This window comes from Xenopus tropicalis, chromosome 4 (genome assembly GCF_000004195.4).
Source record: "Xenopus tropicalis strain Nigerian chromosome 4, UCB_Xtro_10.0, whole genome shotgun sequence".
In the NCBI taxonomy this organism is placed as follows: domain Eukaryota; kingdom Metazoa; phylum Chordata; class Amphibia; order Anura; family Pipidae; genus Xenopus; species Xenopus tropicalis.
In genome coordinates, this window is record NC_030680.2 from 55,873,476 (window position 1) to 55,897,666 (window position 24,191).

The 24,191-nt window shown below is 33.1% G+C and overlaps 1 protein-coding gene across 1 annotated transcript in view; it reads right to left on the minus strand.

The window, feature by feature from the left end:
• cdh8 (cadherin 8) overlaps window positions 1-24,191 on the minus strand; it is a 224,035-nt gene that overhangs the window by 36,215 nt on the left and 163,629 nt on the right. The window contains exons 7-8 of the mRNA XM_002935052.4: window positions 19,392-19,645; window positions 15,029-15,165 (exon numbers count right to left, since the gene is read on the minus strand). Coding sequence (XP_002935098.2) covers window positions 15,029-15,165; window positions 19,392-19,645 — 391 coding nt within the window. The remainder of the gene's footprint in view (window positions 1-15,028; window positions 15,166-19,391; window positions 19,646-24,191) is intronic.

Below are 24,191 nucleotides of genomic sequence, written 5' to 3' on the forward strand. Positions count from 1 at the left end.
GGAAATTGTTTTTTAAGGTTAGCTTAAGGTAGGTTAAAATGAAAAAAAATATATAATGATGATAATAATAATTATTAAGGTATCCTGTAAATAAAATCTTGGTGTAAGAATAATTGATATATTCATTTGTGACTTTGCAGCTTTAAATACATTTGGATATAGCAATAAATAGTGCAAAGTTGGCTTCAGTTCTAGCAACCCACGGCAATCAAACAGATACTTATAAACTGGTGGAATGCAAATGCTTCCCACTCACAGTAATTGATTGCTAGGTTTTTCTAGCAATCAATGCAACATTTTGCCATTTTGGTGATTTACCTGACATAATAATTCAGTTAAAAGTAAACTAGACCACAGGTATAGGAACAGTAAATAGATTGTATTAGCTCGTGCTCTATTCTGCAAACAGATTTTATTAGCAAAACATGTTTTGACTGCAATGAGTCTTATTAAAGTGTTGCTAACACAAATGATATTCAAATTTTTTAAGAGACTACATGCCACCCCTTCTTTCCCCATAGGTTAGTCCTTTCAAAATAGAGGTAACTGCTGATAGGATAGTTTTATTAAGTTCACTGGTTCAATAGGTACGTGATACCAGCAGCAAGCTCCTTGGAATCTATAATTAGCCATGTATTACACATATAACAATATTAATATTTATGTTGATTATATGTGTTCATTTTTTAGTAGCATGGTACCTGCTAGTTATACCTGGATCAAACCAGGGCCAAATTTATTACTGAGTTGACATTTTGCCATAATTTGCATAATTAACAGAAAAATGTCAAATCAATTTACAACTAGCTTGAAGTAGCAGCTACAAGTCACATTGCATGATATTAGATATTTTCAGTGTAGCAATGAACATGAAGTCACAGTATTACATGAAGTCAATGGCATTTCTTCATCATCAACTGGATGCAAATACTAGTCTCTCTCTGTGTTACAAACCTTAAAGAAAGTTTTGCTGCACAAACAACACAAAAACATGTACTTACAGGTGTAGTGTTTCTTAAACCGCCTGGAGATTTTAATGCTTCCCTGTATCTATTGCTGCTTAACTGAGGAACTCCCATGTGGACTATTGATAGTCAAATGTTTTTTTTTTTTACCTTCTGTTAGTGCTATGTTATCAGAAACTGCCTTAGGACCCCTTTTTATGACGACTTAAGAATATATGAAGGATTATAGTCATTGAGTTTAATAGATGCAGTAGATTCCTTTGAGCCCTAAATAATAAAATATATCTTATTTCTGTGACTGCGGTAGTGAAACATTTTATCTGAGACCACATATTCTGCAAGTGCTTGTTAAATCCTTCCAGGCATCTTTGACTAAACATCCACAGGGTCATGATAAGGTTACTGAAAGACCTGGGGACTTGGCCCATAGCTATATTGGCTATGGCTATTGGCCACATACTGAACATGCTTTAACAATCCATTATATTAGTAATTCTCACAAGTACACCAACAGCAACAGTCAGAAAGGCAAAAGTTATTTTATATAAAGAATTGTAAAACCACAAAGAATCTAACAAAGCTAACTTTATGGCATACAGTAATTCTTTTAGTAATATTGTGCTCTAGTTTATGAAAATTGTTTGCACTTTCTGTATCTGGTATCTAGTAGTTCGTTTTTGGAAACCTAGATACATATCTAATTCTAATGCTAGATTAAAAAACCACCAATTTCTCAAAATTGTATTATTCTCAATAAAATCTTTATCAGTTAATGATTTTCAAGACATAAATTATGCAAGGCATAAATTCAGGAAATTATTAATTAAACCATAGTGTATGTCACCGGATTGTAGAGCATGTCATCAAAACGGAGCCCAAGCTAAACACAATATAAACTTGCAGCTTTATTCATAAACTTGTTAAACAAAGTATAGCTTTCTCTAGTAGAAATGTATTGCGATTTACTTGATACTCTGCCTAGGGCATGCAAATAGATTGGTGATTGGCTTTAGAGCCAATCAGAGGCAATATTTTATTTATCAGACTGTGGAAAGGGCCCACATAGGGTTTAAGTTAATGTAATTTACTTTGTAGTATTACCATCACATGCAAGAAGCCGAGATTTGCGGGACAAGACTATGGTTAAACCCACTTTTCTTTTTCCTCCAATAGCTGTTTAAAGAGTGTTTACCCTAGCCTAGCAGTTAATGATATTTTTTCTTTTTTGCTAAGGTGGCAAACTCCTAGCACATCCATCAGTACATCCATTGTACTGTTAAAAAAAGAGCAAAGGCTTGATTTTTGGTATAAAGTTCAGGTTATCAAGAAGGTTCTGTTCTGGGGTTTAGCCAAAATGGGAATTAACAATTAATGGATTTTTGTATTTTCTCTCTAGCTTTTATATTCCGCCAGCCTGACTATAAAATTGAAATTGGTTTCAGAGGGACTATTTTCATGCTGAATCCTATTTTTCAAATGTCAGAAATATAAGTAGATAGTAAGGATTTGTACAATGTGCCACCTATCACATGCTGAAGCTGATGGAATAAAGTTTCAATTACATCTGGTCTGTCTGCAAAGGTACAATAAAGTGCTCAGAATGTGGAAGTTATTACCATACAGTGTTACCTTTCTTGTATGGAGTTTACTAAATCCATAAAAGCACTTGAGTGATCATTGTATATCTTTCATATTTTAATGAAAGATACAAAATACAAATTGCAATACTGTTTTATTTATTTTTTTTAATCTTCCATTCTGTATTGATTTATTAGAGTTAATTGGGGATAACCAAGAATAGAAGTGGTATAGATCTTTTTGTGTATGAAAATATAATGTGGCCTAGATTACCAAAGCAAAAAGCAAATCACTGCAATTACGGTGCTATTCTGCGATCCTGATTTATCAGTGTCTAAAATTCTCGTGCATGATAAATGTGCTCTGTGGTATTACAGAGGTTCTGAAGAACAGTTCCCCACTGCCACGTAAGCTTGGGAACGTAATGCTGTCTTACTTATCATGTTACTAATATTATAAACCTGTCAGGGTTACAAATCAATTGTTATCAAGTGTTGGTTAAATGCTAGGTATAGCAATTTGCAACAAAACCCTTAAAGTAACAGTAGCATGAGAATGTAAGCCATTTTTAATACAATTTAAATTTATTTTCTATACATTTAATTTTTCTACATTTCTTGTATTACTTGAAACAACAAATATGGGGTAACTGTAGTTCAGGTATTGGACTCCTTATCTGGAAACCCATTATCCAGAAAGTTCCAAATTATGGAAAGCCCATCTCCAATAGACTCAATTTTAATCAAACAATTCACATTTTTAAAATGATTTCCTTTTCTCTATAATAATAATAATAATAATAATAATAATAATTAAACAGTACCTTGTACTTGATCCCAACTAAGATATAATTAATCCTTATCAGAGCCAAAACAATCCTATTGGGTTTAGCTACTGTTTAAATATTTTTTTTAGTAGACTTAAGATCTGCATTACGGACAGACTCCTTATCCGGAAAACCCCAGGTCCCGAGCATTCTAGATAATGGGTCCCATACCTGTACTGAACTTGCTGTTATACAAAGACAGATGCAATCATTCACAAAAATAGCCCAGCATCCATTAAAGGTGCAAAGAACAGCTAGGAGCAGAAGAAAAATAGCTGAGCTTGGCTACCCAGCAATATTCCCTGGGGCAGTTTGTTCTTTTTACAGCAGACGCCATTTGTCCTGGCAAAATTGCTGACTAAGGATGTCTAACAAATTTGCGCCCCCCCCCCCCCCCCGCCGTATGATTTTAACTGTCCTTGAACTTTAAATGCAGGTTGCTTACAAATAATATTATAACAAAGTGTTTTTAATGACCAATGATCTCATACTGAAAAACAAACTTGTTTTTACATTGTACAAAAAAAAGGTTTATGCACCTATTTAGCATAAACCCCGCTAATAGGTGATTATTTTCCTTTTAGTGGTTAGAACTTTGTTTGTATCATCGCTGAGCACTAGCTATGCAATCTGATGCTACATGCACATTTAATACCTACACATATTGTAGATTATACAATGTACATTTTAATATTTAGATATTTAATGAATGAAAGTCAAACTGAATAGAAGTGTGCATGTTGGATACATGTTTTTTTTTAAATGATATTCAAAATCTAGGAATTCATATAGACAATGTTCCATAGCACTCCTCCAACATACCCTACAACCAATAATATTGTTCTATAGGTGATATCCTGAGACAATTTGCAATTAGTTGTTATATTTTATTTGTTGTGCTTTTCTTTTTACAATTTCGCTTTTTGTTTATGTGGATTCACGCCAAAATGGCACATTTTGCCTTGCAAAACTGCAGCAAAAACATCCTGCAAAAAAATGCACATTCACTTCAATGCATTTAGAGATAGAAAAAAGTTTTGCAAATTATACCAGAAGGACAGAAAAGAACAGATTGGCTTATCACTGTTCTCACTAGCTTACTCTATTATCCAGGCAGTGGTTTAAGAAAATAAAACATGCTAAACACAAGCTAAAATTCAAAATATTCACCGGCCAATCTTTGGCATTTCATTAGATCTGATTGTTTGTTAATATTATTCTTGAAAATCATGGAATTAGAGATGGTGGAACACGTGTTGATTGGCAAGACTTTCATAAATAAAACACAAATTCAATTACCTCACAGTAGCCTATAAAATATCCAAATCTCCAACCTTGAACTATAATAAATCTGCCAGAGAGATCGATATACTACCTGAGGGACATACATATTACTAGACAGTGAAAGTTAAGAATGGAGGGTAGATAAACAGATGCTAGCTTTTAGTACTTCTAAATGACAGAGATTGAAGTGATCTAGGGGTTACAGCTTTTGAAGTTTTGGGAAAAAAGTGAAAAAAAAAAGGTACTTTATTTTGGTATATTATTTTAAATGTAATAATATTTTACTTATAGGAAAACTATACCCCCAAACAATGTAGGTCTCTATAAAAATACATTGCATTAACAAGCTTATATGTAAAACCCTGCTTCATCTAAATAAACAATTTTCATAAAAATGTACTTTTTTAGTAGTATGTGCTATTGGGTAATCCCAAATAGAAAATTGCCATTTTAAGAATTAAGGGCCGCCCCCTGGGATCATAAAATTCACAGTGCACACAAACAAGCCAAGGCACACATACATGCTAGGCCCCATCAGCCCATTAATAGACAGAGTTTTGCTTTTTACTCCAACACTAATTCCTGTTACAGTTAGAGCTGCATCACTTCCTGTCAGGTGATCTCAGAGGGAGCACAGAGCCCATCACTAAATGGCGGCTAAAGGGAAAGGATGTAAAAGGGAAAAATTTACATATTTAAATTCCAGTTTGGCGAGATTCTTTAATAGTTAAATTATGTTAAGTGACCTATCTGCTGGTTAAGTAATTCATTCTGGGGGTATAGTTTTCCTTCAATACTATATCCCATTTTATATAATTTAAATAAAATATTGCCTGCTAGTTATTTATAGAACGCATTTCTTTTATTATTTCAACAAGCAAGCACAAACAATTGTTGCAAGAAAACAAAACAAAAAAAAGCATAATTTAAAATGTGGTTCTTGAAGAATATAGTCTATAATCTTATTTAGAGAGAACTTAACTGAGTCCATTAAATGCTACAGATATCAAGTCATCAAGTCTTGCAACCACATCCACCGTGGTATTAGCTAATGTAAAAGGTGAACATATGACAATCAGTTTAATTAGCTAGATTTCCTGTAAATGTATCCACTGCACTAAGCTATTTTACTGTGAGAGTGAAATAATTGCCGACCAATGGGAAAAGAACAGTAGAAGAGAATTATCGGTTCTCAGCAGGATGTTAAGTTGATAGATACGGACATGGAAGAACTATACATTTTGAAAGTAATTTACAATAATTATATAGCTTTAAAGAGCACAATTCATTTAGGAGATTACAACTGTGTTTGGGGGGGGGGGGAGAAAGAGAAGCACTTTAGGAACAAGCATTCAGTCAAACTAACAGCAGAAGGTCTAACTGACATTTTAGTGTAGAGATGTAAAGAACTAGCATTTCCTGACATTTCCAAAGGAGAAAGAAAGAAGAGAAACATATTTTTGTCAAAAGAAAATTGGATGAAATGAGGCATAGTGACAAATTTTGGATTGTCCTCTGAGGAGCAATCTGTAAAACCTCCACTGGCTTTGTATCAGAAAAGTTATGACTGGCTGAAATAGCTTTGATTATAATGATTCTAATTACTTGTCCTGTTTACAGGTTTTATTTAGTGGTCTGCAAAACATATGTAGGTTTTATTCAAGCTTCTTACTGCTTTAGGAGAGGATCCTATAAACCATTTCATTAGAAAGAATCATCTGGGTGATTCATACTTTTTTGCACAAATAATTATGGTTTTGTTTTTCAATTTATTATGCCTCAAAACTGTGAAAAACACATAAGTTTAAATATGCCATCTAAAATCTTGCAAGGTCATGTAGAAGTCAATGGGAGTTGTCCTAGGCATTATTTTACAGTTCTTTCACTTTCACAAGGTATTCACATTATTTTAATGTGTTTTTGCATCTGTGTTTCAACCCTTGAAATTCCTTGAAGTTCCCTCTTGACGACAATCTTTAAAGCACTGTCATACAGAAATACTGTCCATGGGATCAGTCAAAAAGTGCCTCTAATTACCAATTGCCAAAAATAATATCACAATTTTTATAAGTGCATCACTTAAGATAGAAGGAGCTGGTATGTCTATGTTGATCTAGAGGACATAATCCTTGCCAAACTTTGAGGTGACAGTAGTTGCTTCTTGGTTATGACCTAGAGAGCACTTTCATATGCTAAATAAAAAAAGTTCCTCTTTTTCAAGTTCATTTCTATATATTATATCACTATATATAATCTAGGGGCATTTTTTGAGATGGTGGCGATGGAAGAACAGGTCTCAAATATTTATGGAATAGTTTCAAAGAAGTTGTGTGGCACTAAAATGCAATTAATAAGGCTTCAAGTCTGGTAGCCAAAGGTAGTATATGAGGCTCCTTTGCATGGTATACTGTTCCCACCTACAAGCCTAGTATATAGGAAGCAGACATCTTTTACTCAGCTGCCCTAAATATAGAGGTGGAGCAAGGGTTAGGTTAGTCAATAATTTACATTAGTCCCATGCCATGTATGATCCATATTATCAGATGTTTGTAGCTGTATATAATACACAGGGAAGTTAAATTTTTACTATCTTTTTATATATCGTGATGCCTGGTTTTCTTCTTCCTAAGAAGTCAGTCTCCTCATTCTCTGTCTCTAAGCAGCATTACCTGTAGATATTCATATGATGCCTAAATTAAAATTCAAAGCATTCAGCTCTTACTTTTAAACAAAATAGCATTTTTTTTAAATTATTGCATTGACATGCAAAGATGTTCCTTATTAGAATGTAAAAGGAACAGAATTGCAAACTAGACATTCTAAATCATGATTCCACATGTCAGAACTGAACCTGAGATTTTATGCTTACCATTTTGTATCAAATGCCACTTTTAAAAAATGTTTTTTGTAATACAAAAATACAAATCAATAATTAATCCTGACCCATATAAACACAGTGATACCGAAAAACGCATATATATATTTACTTCTTATAACATCCTAAAATACTCTAAGTAGAGCAAACTAGCCTAAGGCTCCCCTTTGGCTGTTGCTCATTTGAACATAGTAAGAATATAAGATTCAGCTGTACTGTTTGTGCTGTTAACCTTTTCTAAACCTGTATAAAAAATAAAAGGGTTTCACGCATTCATGCATAAAGCAAACATCTACTCTCTGACCTTTCAAGTTTTTGTTTTCTCATGAAATTCAATACTTTGTATTTAAATTTCAAGGTCAGCTTATCATAAAGTTAATTAAGATATGCAATGCATACACAATAGAGTAAGATATGTTAAAAAACAAATAGTTATAATGATTGATAATATTTCATGGTGATCAAATTAAAAAATATAGATACATAAATATCTGTCAAATGTGCAAAATGATCTAGAATTACTGCTGTATTAATGTATACCAAAGATAGTAATGAACTTGTTAAACAATTCAGCCTCTGGCACACGTTTGTTCAGAATAATGAACAAGTTTACAAGCTCACATCTGTCTTAAAATGTTGCAATATCCTCATTTAGTTGTCATCTTTGTCAATGCCTAACAATGAAATTATCATTTACATGTTGTATAAATAGCTCAAATACACCAGTGTTTCTTAGTGATGAGTAGTGGTGAGCAAAATGTTTTCAATAAAATACTCCAAAGTGCCCTCTTCTGCTTTAGACTTAGCGATGAGGTCTAATGAGGAAAAAAAAAAATATATATATAGTGTAATACTGTTATTGCTCATGTGCTTTTTAACACCAGTGATGACTTTTACTTATATCACCGATTTGTGCCCAGTTGGGATATCTTTCCCTGTTCACGACCTGCAGTGTCGTTCCTGGGTTTAGCACCCCTTTCCTGTACAGTGCTCCTCTCCGCGTCCTCTCTCACCACTGACGCGTTTCGCCACTTCCGGCTTCCTCCTGATAGGAGCATTATACAGGACAGGACTGCTGAACCCAGGAACGACACTGCAGGTCATGAACAGGGAAAGAAAAGGGAGCAGCCACCTGATCCATACCAATGACTCCTGACACGCGCATCCTATACTCTGTTTGTGAGTGTATTGGGAAGTTTTATTTGTATTAAAGTATTTAAGTTTTTACACATATGGCATATGCATTTATCCCACAGTAAGTGCACAGAAGGGGAAGGGAAACAGAAAAGTTGTGGAATTAACCTAAAGTTGCTAAAGTTGGAAATTTACATATGTGAAGTGGTTCCTAATACTGCCTGAAATTAAGAGGTAGGAAAGCAGAGAGTCGTGATCTACAAGCAAACCAATTGGATGCCATATAAGCCCAAGGGGGTCTGTAAGTAGATTGGCAATCAGAAAGGGATATCACAACTGGGCACAAAAGGGTGATATAAGTAAAAGTCATCATAGGGGTTAAAAAGCACATGAGAGTGCACATTGTGAAACAATAACAGTATTACACTATATTTATTTATTTATTTATTTTCCTCATTAGACCTAATCGCTAAGTCTAAAGCAGAAGAGGGCACTTTGGAGTATTTTATTGAACTGTATTTGGCCTGGGACACGAGGTATCTGAAGTGAGGAGCATACACTGAAAATTGCACTTATTTATATTTGTAAAAATTGAGCAAAATGTTTTGCCAGGCTTTGCCATGAAAATACACCCATAGACTCCAATGAACAAAAAAGTTGGGTAGTGAAACAAAATAAGAAAGATTGCAGTGAATAAATGCCTATTGACTTAAATGTAGTTTGCAATCACTCATCATTAATTGTACTAAAGATGTCCAATCTGTGTCATTTCTGGCATTCACTGTGAGAGTAAAGCATGCCCATTATGCGAAGGTGCATACAGCGCATTATACACAAGTACAGTCAATTTATCAGCCCTGCAAATGTACTTTCAGTCATACATGACCCCTAATGTCTATAGGGCTATTCATTAAGCCAGGAAATAAAACAATGTGCATTTTACTTATGGCAAAATCAACTTTTTGCTTCATGTATTATCAATTCAATCAATAATAGGCAATAAAAAAAAATTAAGCTCTTTATAAGTAAATCAACAGAACCAAAAAAAAAAAATCAGACTGACACGTTCTATATTTATTTTCTACAAATAGTAACTTAATGGAAACTTTTCAATGACTGATTATATTATATATACATTATTTGTATTATTTTCAACCTGAAACCCTATTTTGCTACCATTGACTGTTTAGATTGAATTCTTAGGGCTAAACTCCATGGGAGATCTGATCTCCATAGGCTGTAATGTAATGTAATATTGGATCAGATAAAGTCAGGTAAAGTGTTTTGTTCCCGAATCTACATGGGACAGTCAATGTATTTCAATGTATTTCAATGCAAAAAAAAAGTTGTAGAACCAAGATGAGTTTAAAGGAGTTTAATGCATTTTGTATATGAACTGAAGTGCATTTTGTAAATTGAACTAAATAAGTGGGATCCAAAAAGACCAAGCACATGGTGACTTTCCAATTTAAAGAATAGGTGAACTTTTTTTTTATCTCAGTTGAGCAGCTTGTGGTACATGGATAAAGGTAAGTTATTCTGGGGGGGTGTCTTTTTAGGGGCTTTTATGATAAAGACTAGGGAAACCTAACACCCCTGGCCAACTATAGAGCTGCCAGGTAAACACTTTGGCCTGGATTGCAAAAACAGCTCCCACTCTCATCTGCAAAACAACTAGCTGTCTTAACTCCTATGGGTACTGTGTAAAGTAAAGGTGTGCAAAACCTTTATCCCCTGTAAATTTCAGAAATATCTACTACAGCTGTCCATCAGTTGCCCATCAGTCTGAATCTTTCTTTGTTTTCTACAGTTATGCAGGAATAAGCCTATTATACTTATCAGTTGTGTTATGCTTTGGTAGATTATCAAATCATGAAAACAATCGACTTTGTAAACAGTATAGTCTATTTAAAGGATTAGAAAATAACAATACAAATGAGATTATTTTTTTGCTACAGATGAAAACATCATCTCATCCTAAATCATCATTCTGAAAAATACAATATAGTGTACAGAATAAGAAAAATATTTATATATGAAGAAAATTAAATATTTTCACACTGTTTCATCAGTATTGCTCTATTAACAAAACATTGATAATTTTACGTCATGGACAGATACTTAAATAAGTTTTAGGTTACAAGTTGTCCTTGGCTTCTGCAGCTTAAGTGACAGAAACTCAGTATATATTTATAAAGACATTATTAATGGTAAAATATTTTTTTAGCAAAAGCATTATAAAGGTATAGGGCAATGTAGCATATTTTGTATATGAAATTACTTAACTCCCTCACATGTGTGCAAGTGGCACATTACATTCACTCTTGTTTTATTACTATTACTATTATTATTATTATTATTATTATTATTTTCCAGGAGAACATATAGAGCATTATAACATGACAGGAAATATTAGGCCATCCCCAATTTAAACATGCCATGCTAAACTACCCAGCCACTTCACCAATTTGTTTTTAAATGATACCAGTGATGTAAATAGATGTTACTAGACTCTTATACATTGCTAAACCCTACACCAATTTTAATTTAGGCCCCCAAAACATTGGTAAGTGATCTATTCTTGCACGATATATTGAAATTGCTCATTATTTAGGACCTTACTGGGTACTTTGTACACCTAGGCCCACTGCTATTGCAGGGTCTGCTTCCTCTTTTTTAATGCTCCTAAATTCTATCCATATTTTTGGGGTGTTTTTCCCAAACAGATTATTAGTAGTAACTTTCAAATGGAAAGATTACATTACTCATATGCACCAATAAAGTCTGCTTCATCTGTATAGATTATTAATTAAATTAATTTTTCATGGAATTTATTGACTCTTTGCTCTATCTGTATTTTGCTAGGTAGTATGAGAAAGTTTGCATTGATATCATTTAGTACATCCTGGGTTCACATTAATGACGGCAATGATCTATTTCAATTTAGAAGGACACAATGGGCAAAATTAATAGCTTTAGATTGCTCTATCTGTCAGGTAACTTTTCCAAACCTTAAAATACTAGGATCACCAAGTGATGGTTGAGTTCTACTGGACCTTTATCACCTGTGCTAAAGAGTGTCCTCAGTTATGTGCTAATCATGCCTTTAGAGCTTTTCAGTTTGGCCCATTGTGTTAATATATATGTACTCAGGTCAAACAATCAAAAATGCCTTTCTATTGCCAGCTAATTAGTTGAATGACCCAAAGACTTATATTAGATATACTTTACAATACAATTTTTTTCTTCAATTTGTTGTATAATAAGTCACATAAGTATCATAACTACATACTTTTGTTCAACAGCTCATATTATATTTCATGAAATTCTCTTCCTTGTAAGGTATTTTAAAAAACCCATACAAATGGTTCCACTTTTGGGGGCATTATTATAGATTCTAATTCATTTAGAATGAACGTTCACTTTAATAAAGCTAATTAGTGTCAATTTTTTTCTACTTAAATGGCCAAATAAAAAAATCACAGTAGGTGAATGGCATGTGCTTCAATGTTAATAGAGCCTAATTTGTCCCTCCAGCATATTGCTAGAAGTGATTCTTATAATGATCTCAATGGTCCTTTATATAATTGGATTGCATTGATTTCTTTACTGAAAATATAGCCACTTCAATTCAGATTTTGCAGAGTTTTAAAAAGACAACAATCATATGCTTTAACTGGTAACATACATGTAAAAAAACCTAATTATTCTTATAAATTATTTTATTTTGTTAACACAAAGGTTTTTCTAATTTAATATGTACTTATCTGTGTGCCCTATTTGGGATAATTGGAATTTTAATTGCCTGTCATTAAAGAAACAAATAAATCACTTTTTTGAAAGTGGCTATATTATTTCTTTTTTTAGTATACATTCACCCTTGGCAGAGGGGTTTTGTAACTTGAACTCAATACTACAACAAGTACATATGAGACTCTGGGATAGATTTATCAAAATGTGGGTTTAGAGCTTAATGCATAGAAACTCACCCATGTTCTATTCATTCCTATGGGATTTGTAAAAGTATATTTATCAATGGATGAAAGTTAGAACACACCTTTTGATAAATTTGCTTTTAAAAATCCCATAGGAATGAATAGAAAATGGGTGAGTTTTTATGTATTAAGCGTTAAACTCACATTTTAATAAATCTGCCCCTCTGTGTAGTACCTATTTCCATCACTGGCCAAATCTTTAAAGAGACACTATACACCAAATATTGTTATTCTAGATCTTAAGCTGTAAACATATACATTTAATATATATACCTAATGCTACAGTACACAAGACCAATCTCAGAATCAATATTAGTCTCAAGTTTAGTTTGTCTTGTTCTTGCAATGTTTAATTCGATTATGTAAAGATTTTGGGCCATAAAGACTGGTGACACTGGCCATGAGGGAACCTGACATAATAGCACTTCTGTTTTGCAGCATTGTGGTTCTAGATTCTATTTCATCAGGGCACTCTCTGCAAGGAGTTTTTATGCTTTAATACTTGAAAGCCAACCAATAGATCATTTGGAGTATAGAAACATTAGATAGCATACAGAAAGATCATTTATATAATTCTATTTTTCATTCTAGTGAAATTAAGAAAAAAAATACTGCAAAGGCATAAATGTGGTTACATATTTATCTGGCAGTAATAATAGAAAGATGGATCACTAAAATGTTCTTTAGGAAAATACCATCTTATACTCATTATCAATGCCTTCTTGGCACTGACCCATTAAAAATATCTCAACTCCATTTTAAAAAGCCAAATGCTCAAAAACTTTCTATGTGATATAGGCCGTAATGATGGTCATTTTTAGAAGGAGAAAAAAATCAGCTATTCCTTTCTGATTTCCCATCTTGGAAAGTTGGGTTCAATACACAGATCTGCTTTTTAGCTGCAAGCTAAAAAAATTAAAGTTTAAAAATGAGCATTTTTATGCTTTATTATCTGTAAGGAACAATTGCAAAAGTCATATTTTTGTGTGATCCTACTTTTTTTAGTTAAAACTAAAGTATATTGAGTTCAAAATTACAGGTTCACTTTAAATATAATTAAAATTAGCAGTAGTCTGTGAAACTACATTCATATTACACCTCATAATACTTTAATACGAAATATTAGTCTTTGTGAAAATGAAAATCTAATTGTTGTCTTATGAGCTTTTAATTTTCACATTGGGGAGCACTACTGTGTAGATTATTATGCTGTTTTATTATACTGTGTAAAATCCATGTTGATCTGCAGCTGAGAAAATATATAATAAGATAAGGTAAGGTTATATTCCATTATATGTATCTATTGTAAATTATAATTATTCTATGGGGCATATTTAGTAAAGGATAACTTTTTTGAGATTGTGAGTTCTTTAAGACAGGGCCCTGTGTCCAACACCAACACATGTAATATATATTTCAACTACTAGAAACTACTTGAATATAGCACCAATCCTTCATAAAAGTGAATTGTAAGGACTAAATATAAACTTGCTTCATGCAAGCAAATTCCCACATTATCCAGTCAGACGCAATGTAATCATACTTTCGAGCATGCAGATTGCATTGAATCATGAAGAATGCCAGGCCTCTGCCATTCTTTGGGTAATGGCCACTTTTGTTTTCAAAACTACTTGGATTTAAAGGAGTAGTTTACCTTCTAGTTACCTTTCAGAATGTCCCATTCAAATCAACTGTTCTATTGTTCTTGTTTTATATATTTTCTTGTTTTTTACTTATCTTTCTATCCAGGCCTTTTTTTCATCTTCCCTTCAATTCAGTGCTTTGTTGATAGGTTAAATGGGTCCCTAACAACCACATAGCTGCTGGAATTCAAAACTGGAGAGCTGCTGAACAAAAATCTGAGCAATGCAAAAACCTTAAAAAAACAAGGCCAACTGACACATTGTCTCAGAATATCACATTCTGCATCATACTAAAATGAATTTAAATGTAAACAATCCATTAAGAAGATGTTTATAGCAATGGCAAGCCCTAAAGGTCACCATAGCATGCACTATCTTAATGCACATTTCTGGGCAATAATCATGGGTCTGGCAATAAATGGGGGTTTCTCTTTTCTATGGATGGGAAGGCACTGCAGTGATTTTAATGATGTGCTAAATGCTTGATGTGACATAATCCTTATGGTCCAGAGGACATGACAGACCCAGACATGCTACAGACCTGCATATCGTTGAGTAATATCTAACATGCTTATTTAACTCCTTTAATGAAACGTAATGTCAGATTCCATTTTTCTTTTATTTATGCTGCTATTATTATTATTGCAAGTAGTGTGAATCAATATAAAATATGCATATATATGTATGATATCTTTAGAAACGTACTAAATTCTTTGTCATACACTTACTTGTTTCAGTTGCTACAACTGTGATATTGTGCCACATATTAGTTTCTCTATCAAGTTCCATTGCCAAAGTTATTTTTCCATCATCTGCATTGATGTTGAATTGGTGATCAAGATCTGTATGTCTATCAATAGAAAACCTAAAAATACATACAAAATCTTACTTTAAGGTATATAGTATGATAAAGATCGAAAATTGATTTAGACAAATAGAAAGATAATGTATAGAGATACAGTATATGTCTAGAGCAAGAAGTTATGACAGTTATCAATCAGTATCAATCTAATGCCAGAAATGGAAAGCAATAATGATGTAATTTAACCACTTTTTTTAAGCCCCTTTTACAATAATCTAACACTGAATTTTAATATTTAATGTTTTTATAGAACTTTCATAATTATCCAAATTCTAATTTTTAGAAACCCAGAATCCTGTAAAAATCACTTTGAATTGAATTTGAAAGATTATATATTTGACCATTATCTTTTGAAGGGAATATCATTTGCAGTAAGTCAGAGAAATGAATTATGCATCACGGGGGTATCTTTTTTGGCCTCAAAAATTAATTTTCCCCTGATGAAAAACATAAAACACTAGAATTTATTAATACATGAATGCTTAATTTGTCAGTCTAGTTTAGGGTATCTGAATCTCTTACAACAATGGTTGCAAGTAAAATGTATTTATTTAAAAAAAAAAACCAAAAAACCCTGCAATGCAGGAGAGCATTGAAAGCAAAACAGACTGAAATATCCTATTCTTCAGCCTGTAGGGAAAAAAGTAAATAATGGTTTCTATAGAACATTTCCCTTTTCCAGTATTGAAAGCCAAAACTGTTGGATACTGGCTTTAATCCCAAAACCTGGCTTTTTGTAATCCTTAACTAAAGGAATCAATGAATCAATCAATTATAATAATAAGGAAGAACATTTGCATTGCAGAGTTATTTTTAACCAGAAAAGTGTAAAAGAGAGGAATGGGTGAATGAATAATATAATGATCTTATGTTATTAACTGGAGAGTTCAGCCAATACCAATATGAGTATGTAAATTAAGTATTTTAGCCCCTATTTTGATTTTCCTTATTGCTTTTCGGAGTGACTGGGATTAGACAGGTATCTGCAATGAACATTTAATATATGCATCTCTTCATTCATGTGTTGAGGAAAACGCTATAAATATGTGACACCAAAATATTCAGTTTGACAGATGAATATATTTCAACTATGAAAGCAGTGTTTTGGTATTATATAACAAAATAAATGGTCAAAATATGCCCTAAAAAAGTCAGTTTTATGGTCAGGGCAGATAGCGATTGACCAATATTGGTCAATATTGACCAAGGCATATCCTATGTATATATTGTATTATATAAACTTACATTTAACAAGTAATTTTAAATGTAAATTTTTAAATCTTAATATTAGGAATAACACCACTAGAAAGTTTTCTGCAAATGAGGTGGAAGCAGAGCAGACCTTCAGCTTTAACAAAAGCTGGCCATACACGCACCGATGGTCGCACGAAAGATCGAAAATCACCACGTGTGTGGAAAGCTTTAGCTTGAATATGAAAAGAGATTTCATTCCTTTTATTTAGCTATCTATTCTTTCACTGTTTTGTTGTGGCTAAACAAAAAACTGTTACTTTTTAAAACTAATCCAGGGAAACACCAAAAATTATCTTACAAAAAGTGGGAATATTTATAAAATACTGCACTGGTAAATCCAGAGGGGTCTCACAAATAGGAATCATACTTGCTTTGGTTTGTTACAAAGTGAGGGTTTGCCCCATGAAACACTATAGGGCCGATTCACTAAAGTGCGTTAAAACATTCGTAGCATGCGCTAAAAATTTGATCGCGTCTAATTTTTAACATCTTAACGCACAATTCACTAAAAGGATACTTGCGTTAATGTAGACTCGATGCTGCTTGCGTTATTTAAGTCGCAAAGACTATTTTTGTGCGGTATTTGACGGAACATGCGCTAATCAACGCATCACGCACAAATAGTCACCGCGTGCAAAAAAACGCACGCCATATTAGCCATACACGGCATTACTTTCATAAAACATAAAAATTATAAAAAAGACAACTAAAATTTCAACCATTATACAAAAAGAGTTTACCAAAAGAGTAAATATTTACTATTTGCCTAGAATTCCCTATGGCAACACAAAAGAGCATATATATTTTAAAATGTATTCCCCCTCTTCCAATATAACTGCCTAATATTGAACATTGTTTTTTTGCACAAATAGAAACTTAAACTTTGTGAATTAAAATTTTAGGAGATAGTTTACATATTGTGGTACAATCAATATTGAATGATAGCATACACTCATTAAAGAGGAAGCATTAGCTAAAACAAACTGAACATATGTTATTTTTCCCACTTTTAGATATAAATTAGCATGTAGCATATGATTTTAAATCATACTGTGAATGTTGGCCATCTTTTTAATAAACCAATCAAAAATGTATAATATTTCTCATCTGTTTAAGACATATAATTGGCAATCAAAATATTGTTTGTTGTAGTTTGGATTAAATTCTAAATTGTCAGACAACCTATTAAACAAAACAGCAGCAGAAAATATGGTCCATGTTCCTTGAGCCTTAAAAATATTATACATGATAGATAAAGTGACTTTGTAATTAAACATTTCCTTTAATTTAATATAATAAACTTTAAAGGTAAATGATTACATTTTAATTGCAAGAGCCAACCTACTTGGATTTACAGTCTAAAATTGGTAAAGCTCAATAATTTAACAGCATATAGGTACTGATTCTTAAAAAGTCAGTACAATTACTGGGTTTCCTTTATAAAACAGGGGCATCCTAGAGATATCCTCTTTCCATAGGAAAAATTCTGGTATTAGTGGTGGCACATTACAGATGCATCTTGAGAAAGGTCCCAAATATGTAACTGAAATGTTGATTTAGCACATTAAAGAATATGTTTGCTATTTTTTAAAGTCCTGTGAGTGCCGAGTGTTTCTCCCAGGCAATATACAGTACATGCTTTTTTGGTTTGTGTCCTCCATCTATTATGATACTGACTTTCAGCTAACACACTAGCCTTTTTCACTTAGGGGTTAATGTTTTAATTAAACCGTTGTAGACTGTAGAATCTGTGGTGATGACAAGAAGGTAGGAGGCATAACTTGTGCAAAATTTACTAAAATGTGTGCCAACTTACATTTTGCACATTGTACTGGCTCCTTAAGTGAGGCATCCTATCTTAAAAAATAAGTAAACCTTTTTTTTTTCTATGAGTAAAATTACTTTAAACAGCCTCCAGAATTACCTACCTTTGTCCCAGTATTCTCTCTGACCTGGTTCCTCAGTCAGAAGGTATTCTTTTTCTTTGCTTCTGTGTGCAGAGTGAAGCCCCGCCCCCACTTCCTGTTCAGTTCTCTCTTCAATTCAACAAGGTTGTCAGAGTGGAGAGCCTTCTGCACATGCCTGGAGGCAGCAGGAGACAGTCTGTGCATTAGCCAGGTTTTTTTTTTTTTATGAGAGACCTGAACAGGAAGTGGGGGCGGGGCTTCACTCTGCACACAGAAGCAAAGAAAAAGAATACCTTCTGACTGAGGAACCAGGTCAGAGAGAATGCCGGGACAAAGGTAGGTAATTCTGGAGGCTGTTTAGAGTAATTTTACTCATAGAAAAAAAAAGGTTTACTTATTCTTTAAGTGGCATTAAATGCATGCAGACATTTTTTTATACATTGTTTGGTTGCCATTATAACTATTATTCTGCAAAGCAATGTATTTAGATATTAGAAAACTGACTTCCTTTTCTGCATAGGTATGCAATCCCTTATCCAGAAACCCATTATCCAGATCTCCAAGTTACTGTCCATCTCCACAGTTCACTTTAAGCAAATAATTGTAATTTTTAAAAATTATTTTCTTTTCTTTGTAAGAATTCTGAATAATAGATCCTATACCTTTTCTACATACATCACTAATCTACTCTGTACTTTATTTTAATGTATTTTTGTTTTTCTTCCACTGCTATGCATATTCAAATAAGCAGCTGTCCAGTAGTGATGAGTGCATTTTTGTTCACCATCATCAAATTTTTTTGCAGAATGGGCGTGGAAAATGTTGCATCAAAACTTTTTTTGCTTGTGTCAAAGAATGTTGCAGTTGTTGTGGACATCAGAAAAAGTTGAGGTTGCATCAAAAAAAAAGTTGCGGTCACATTAAAAAAAAGTTATGTTTTGCAAATTGTTTGCCGTTTAGCAAATTTTCAGGTGAAGCGGGACAAATTCACTCATCACTACTGTCCACTTTTACTCTTGAAATAATAGACAGTACATGATCAGTATTTTGGCTCTTAACCTATCATACCTTATTGGGCTAGCAGATGAATCAGGATCCCGTGCAGACACCTGACCAATTACTCCATTAATAACAGCGTTCTCATGTACTTCCAAGAGGTATGTCGGTGAGGAAAACACAGGTGGCTCATCAGCATCTTCCACTGTAATTTTTACTGTTGCTGTATCCTTGAATGGTACCCCGCTGATGAAACGGGGATCAATATTAACATTGGCTGCTTCTACTTTCAGAATATAGGATTTTTTGCTCTCGAAGTCCAGAGGCTGTTAAGAATGACAGAGATGAATGTCTTTTACTAATGACCACAGAAGCAAGAACAAATGAATTTAATGCTGATGGATGAAAGTTATGTGCATCTGAGCACATGCAGTGATCTTTAATGCAACCGTGGTATCAGACTTCCACTTGCAGAGCCTGAGCCTGTAAATTGTGTGGGCATTTATTGATATCTGTTTATTATGTGGCTTCAGTGAAGTCAATCTTTTTGTTCCTTGTTCACTATCCTTTTCTTTATCATTATTTTTTTTTTTTTATTATTATTATTATTATTTTAAATTCAGAAAATAGACTTTGTCTGGGGTTGCATATTGAGGATTTGAAACCAGATACATAATAAAATTTTATCAGTGATTACACTACCTGCATATAGCTGAAGTTCCTAATCAGCAATTTGCTAGAAACAAAATGAAGTGATTTCTAATACAGCCTCCAGGTACAATAAATATTTTATTATTTCTCAGACAATGCGTAAAATATAAGAGACTCAGTGCAGCCGAGGAAATATTATGCATAGCAGTAAAACATTATCTATCATATACATTACTTTTTTAACAGTACAATACTTTTTTGTTTATTGCTGTTTTAGAATCCATTTTAATGATCATATCCTTCAGCTCTTATTGTTTCTGCAGTTTATACGAATAAAAGTATGGTAACATTTTATGAAGGAAAGGGGTACAAGAACTATAAATGCTCACACAAATACTGTACACCCACACACTCCTTTATTTAACACTCACATAAACTAATAATACATTATACAAAGGATAAAGGAAGCTATACATATGGATTATACAACTTTGAATTTTTTTCTGTTTTTATGTCTAAAATTGTAGTTTTAAAAATGTGCTATTAAGCTCACGGAAATGACTGTATGATTCATGAGTGAGTTCTAATAGGAAGAACAAATATCATATTTGATTTACAATGTAAAATGCCAATATTTACATTGGATAAGTCCCTTCCTTTCATTTATCTTACTTAATATTTTGTGCAAAGTAAGTCAATCTTAAATGTAAAAATACTTACACAACATCTGGGTAATTCCACACACATATATGTTCATGTTGTGGATAAACCTTATAAAACGTAATATAATAAATGGACAGTATTAAAAAACATAGATACCCTTATAATTCTGCAATAGTTATTTAGAAATGCAGAATTATATTTTGCTATTATTCCTTACATGGATACAATCTTTAATAGTAAACAAAAAATATAAATAATCCTATCTAAAGTAAATCAATTGCAGGCCAGTGAACATTAATAATTGCCCATATTATGTCCCACTTTAGAATCTGTATATAGTGTGCTCCTCTTTTATGTTCTATTACTGTTTACTGCATCCCTCTTTTGTCATATATAATAATTCATATTTCACTAATCACATCACATTTCAGGGAAAGCATGGCATGTTTGAAAATGTATAGGACATGTTGGAGACATTCTCATAAATGAGAATGAAGTCTTCTTATTTACACTGCAAAATTGTAAGTAAGGATGAGCAGTTCTGGACAACCTGGCCCACAAACACCAGTAGGCATCTATAGCAGGGTGTCTACTGAGTACATGCCTGGAGAGAGTGGGATATATACAGAAATATAACAAGTGGAAGGGACATTCCTTAAAGTTTGCCCTAAGACAAGCCTGTAAATTCCCTTTGAGATAAATATGTTCGCCTGAACCTACCTGACCCATGGGTTCTGCCCAACTTATTCATCACTACTGGAACCTATGGTAGTGGAGCCAAGATGCAAAAAAATTCAAGTATAATATAGTTACTTTCTAATATAATTTATTTTATGTTTAATTAAGTCAAAGTAATGACTTAAGCATTCCTAGATTTAGAAAAATAAGTAATCACTTAGTTGCAAGTAGATAAAACAAGAGAGCTGGTATGCTCCAGCTAAGGTAAAGTTCTGGGATCTCCATCATGGGCATTGTGCCATCAATGTAAAGTTTGGAGTTTTTGAAATACTGTTTGCATTATGCAGATATATGCAGAATTGTGATAACTTCCATCTACAGTGATGCTTAGAGTATACTGGAAGAAGCTGTTAATGATTTATTTAGACTCCGGAGAAGTGGTTAAAATACAAGTAGGCAGATGGTCTATGATCTGTTGATATAAACAGTCTCAGAAAGATGACTGTCAGAAAATTGTCCATAATTTTTGAGGAAACCATAACTAACAAATCGGAAATGTGTTTTGCTTCTTGTATGTGCTATTAAGTCCAAAGTAGAATACTCTTTGTTGGGCCAGTTCACTTTACATTTACTGTTTGATTTAAGTAATTGTTCTGACCTTAGTATGTCCACTATGACTATGGTGAAAAGAACACTATAATTTAATCTTGTACGATCCCTTCATACTTTTAGTCTATGTTTTAATATTTAGACTAAAAGCTGTGCAGTATGTCTGTGGTAAACTGGACTCTCTTCTTTTTAATTGTATTTCTGCAGTCTCTAGCCTTTTTGGCTATTTGTTTATTGTATGAATTTTCAAATAGCATTTCACGAGTTTCACTTGCAGACTTATGCAGAGCAGTTGGGGGCTTAGGCCTAGGGTTTTTTTTATGGTAAGCTAGCAAAAATATGCTTTCAGTGGGCATAGGTCCCACTGGCATGACAGATAGCCGATTGGGATATGTGGCAAGCATGCCATGGTGGGGTTAGTTAACTTATACAGTCATATATCTTCAGAGTTCTGAAGATATAATCTGTTGAACTGAACTTTATTACCTGCACAATATTTATCTGTTATTAAAGCTGTGGCCATTCAATTTCAAAGAACCATGTTCCTTGTTTTATTGTATAAAGGATTTAGGGGGAAAGGGGGAAATTGGGATGGTATCTGCCTTAAAATACTTTACAAGGGTAATGTGGTATTATGGTATGAGTATATGTATTTCAACCTATCCACAGAACCCTTTTTGAACCCTGCAGCTTCTTCCCCAATCCTTCTCTTGTTCACATGGTCTCAGGTTTTGAAAGAAACATTGTTCTATTTTATAAATTCTTGAATTTCCAATGGTTTTTATGCAAATAAATATGCACTGAAAAAATGCAGGCACATATTTAGCATTCTCTTCTGTTGGAAGGCTATCACTTAATATTTCACCCATTTTTAGATGAAAATATGCATATTTATAATAAAGTTACAGCATATTAAAGAGGAGAATGTTTAATAATATTACACTCTGGTTCAGTTTGATTACATATGCACTAGCATACAGCAACCTGCAGAGATAAAGAACTTTAGCCTCAGTAAAATTTAATTAGTGCAGCACTTTCCTACCAAGGACTTTGAAGGGCTTCTCTAGAGTCATAAAGTGATGACAGTGTTTGTATGAGTGTATAGATATGATATTCGGTGTCATTATGTTATCTTCTGCAGCTACAGCTTCCTACTAAGTTATCTACAATTCTTTTGAGTCTAGAAATTCACCCCTAACTCATTAGAATTTGCACGTCTTATGTGCTTTCATAAATTCATATACTATAATTAGTCATGAGCGAATTTTTTTTACCAGGCATTGATTTGCTGTAAATTTTCGCATTTCGCCATTTGCAAATATTTTGTTAAACTGCCTCAAAAATTTTCAGTGACAAAAATTTGCTGAATAAGTAAAAAAGATGCAGTCATGTCCAAAGAGTTGCGCAGTAGCCTCATTTCGCAAATTTTTCAGCAGTTTGGCACATTTTTTGGCAAAGCGAACCAGGACAGATTTGCTTATCACTAGCTATAATCATTGTAAATATGCTTTATATCAATGAAACACAAGCTCAAATAATGAGGTGTCTGGCCAGATAGCTTGCAAACTAAGCAGCTTAGTACACTTAAATATAACATCACATATACTGTATGTTGCAGTTATGTGAATAATTACTTTGCAACTTTTCTGACTATATATATATATATATATAATCTTTGAAAAGTAGGTTACCCTTCAGAATACATAGGAGCCTTTTAGAAATTTATCAGCTGTAGCTGGATAATTAAAATTAGGCTGCAATATGGCTACATACCAAGATATATATTATTTCATTAAAAATTACTTTGATTTTTTTCCCAAAAAGCAGTATGAAGATGTGTAGTCTCTTCCAAGTATGATACCAGAAAGTCACTGGAGCACTAACTTTTGACACAGGCAATAAAATGTAATTGAAAAGCACAAGTGCCAGCTCCTTACCTCATTTCACAAAATGCAAATGTATTTATTTTAATATATTAGTTAGCTCTCAAACATCAAGAAAGGTTCTAATGACACAGTAACTAGGTAAAATAAAATGACATAAACAAAATCCAGTGCTAATTGTTGTTTGGTTGTCACTAGGTATTTGACCCTGGACTGAGGTGATTTTATATGTTGGAAAAACAACGGAGGTTAAAGCAGTAAACTGTGCCAAGGACCTCTTCGTAAGCAAAGATGTCAATCACTGAGCCTCATAAACTTGGATGTATAAATACATGAAGATGAAGCACTGAAATGAGTTAAAGCCCAACATACAAAGGCATCTGCATGC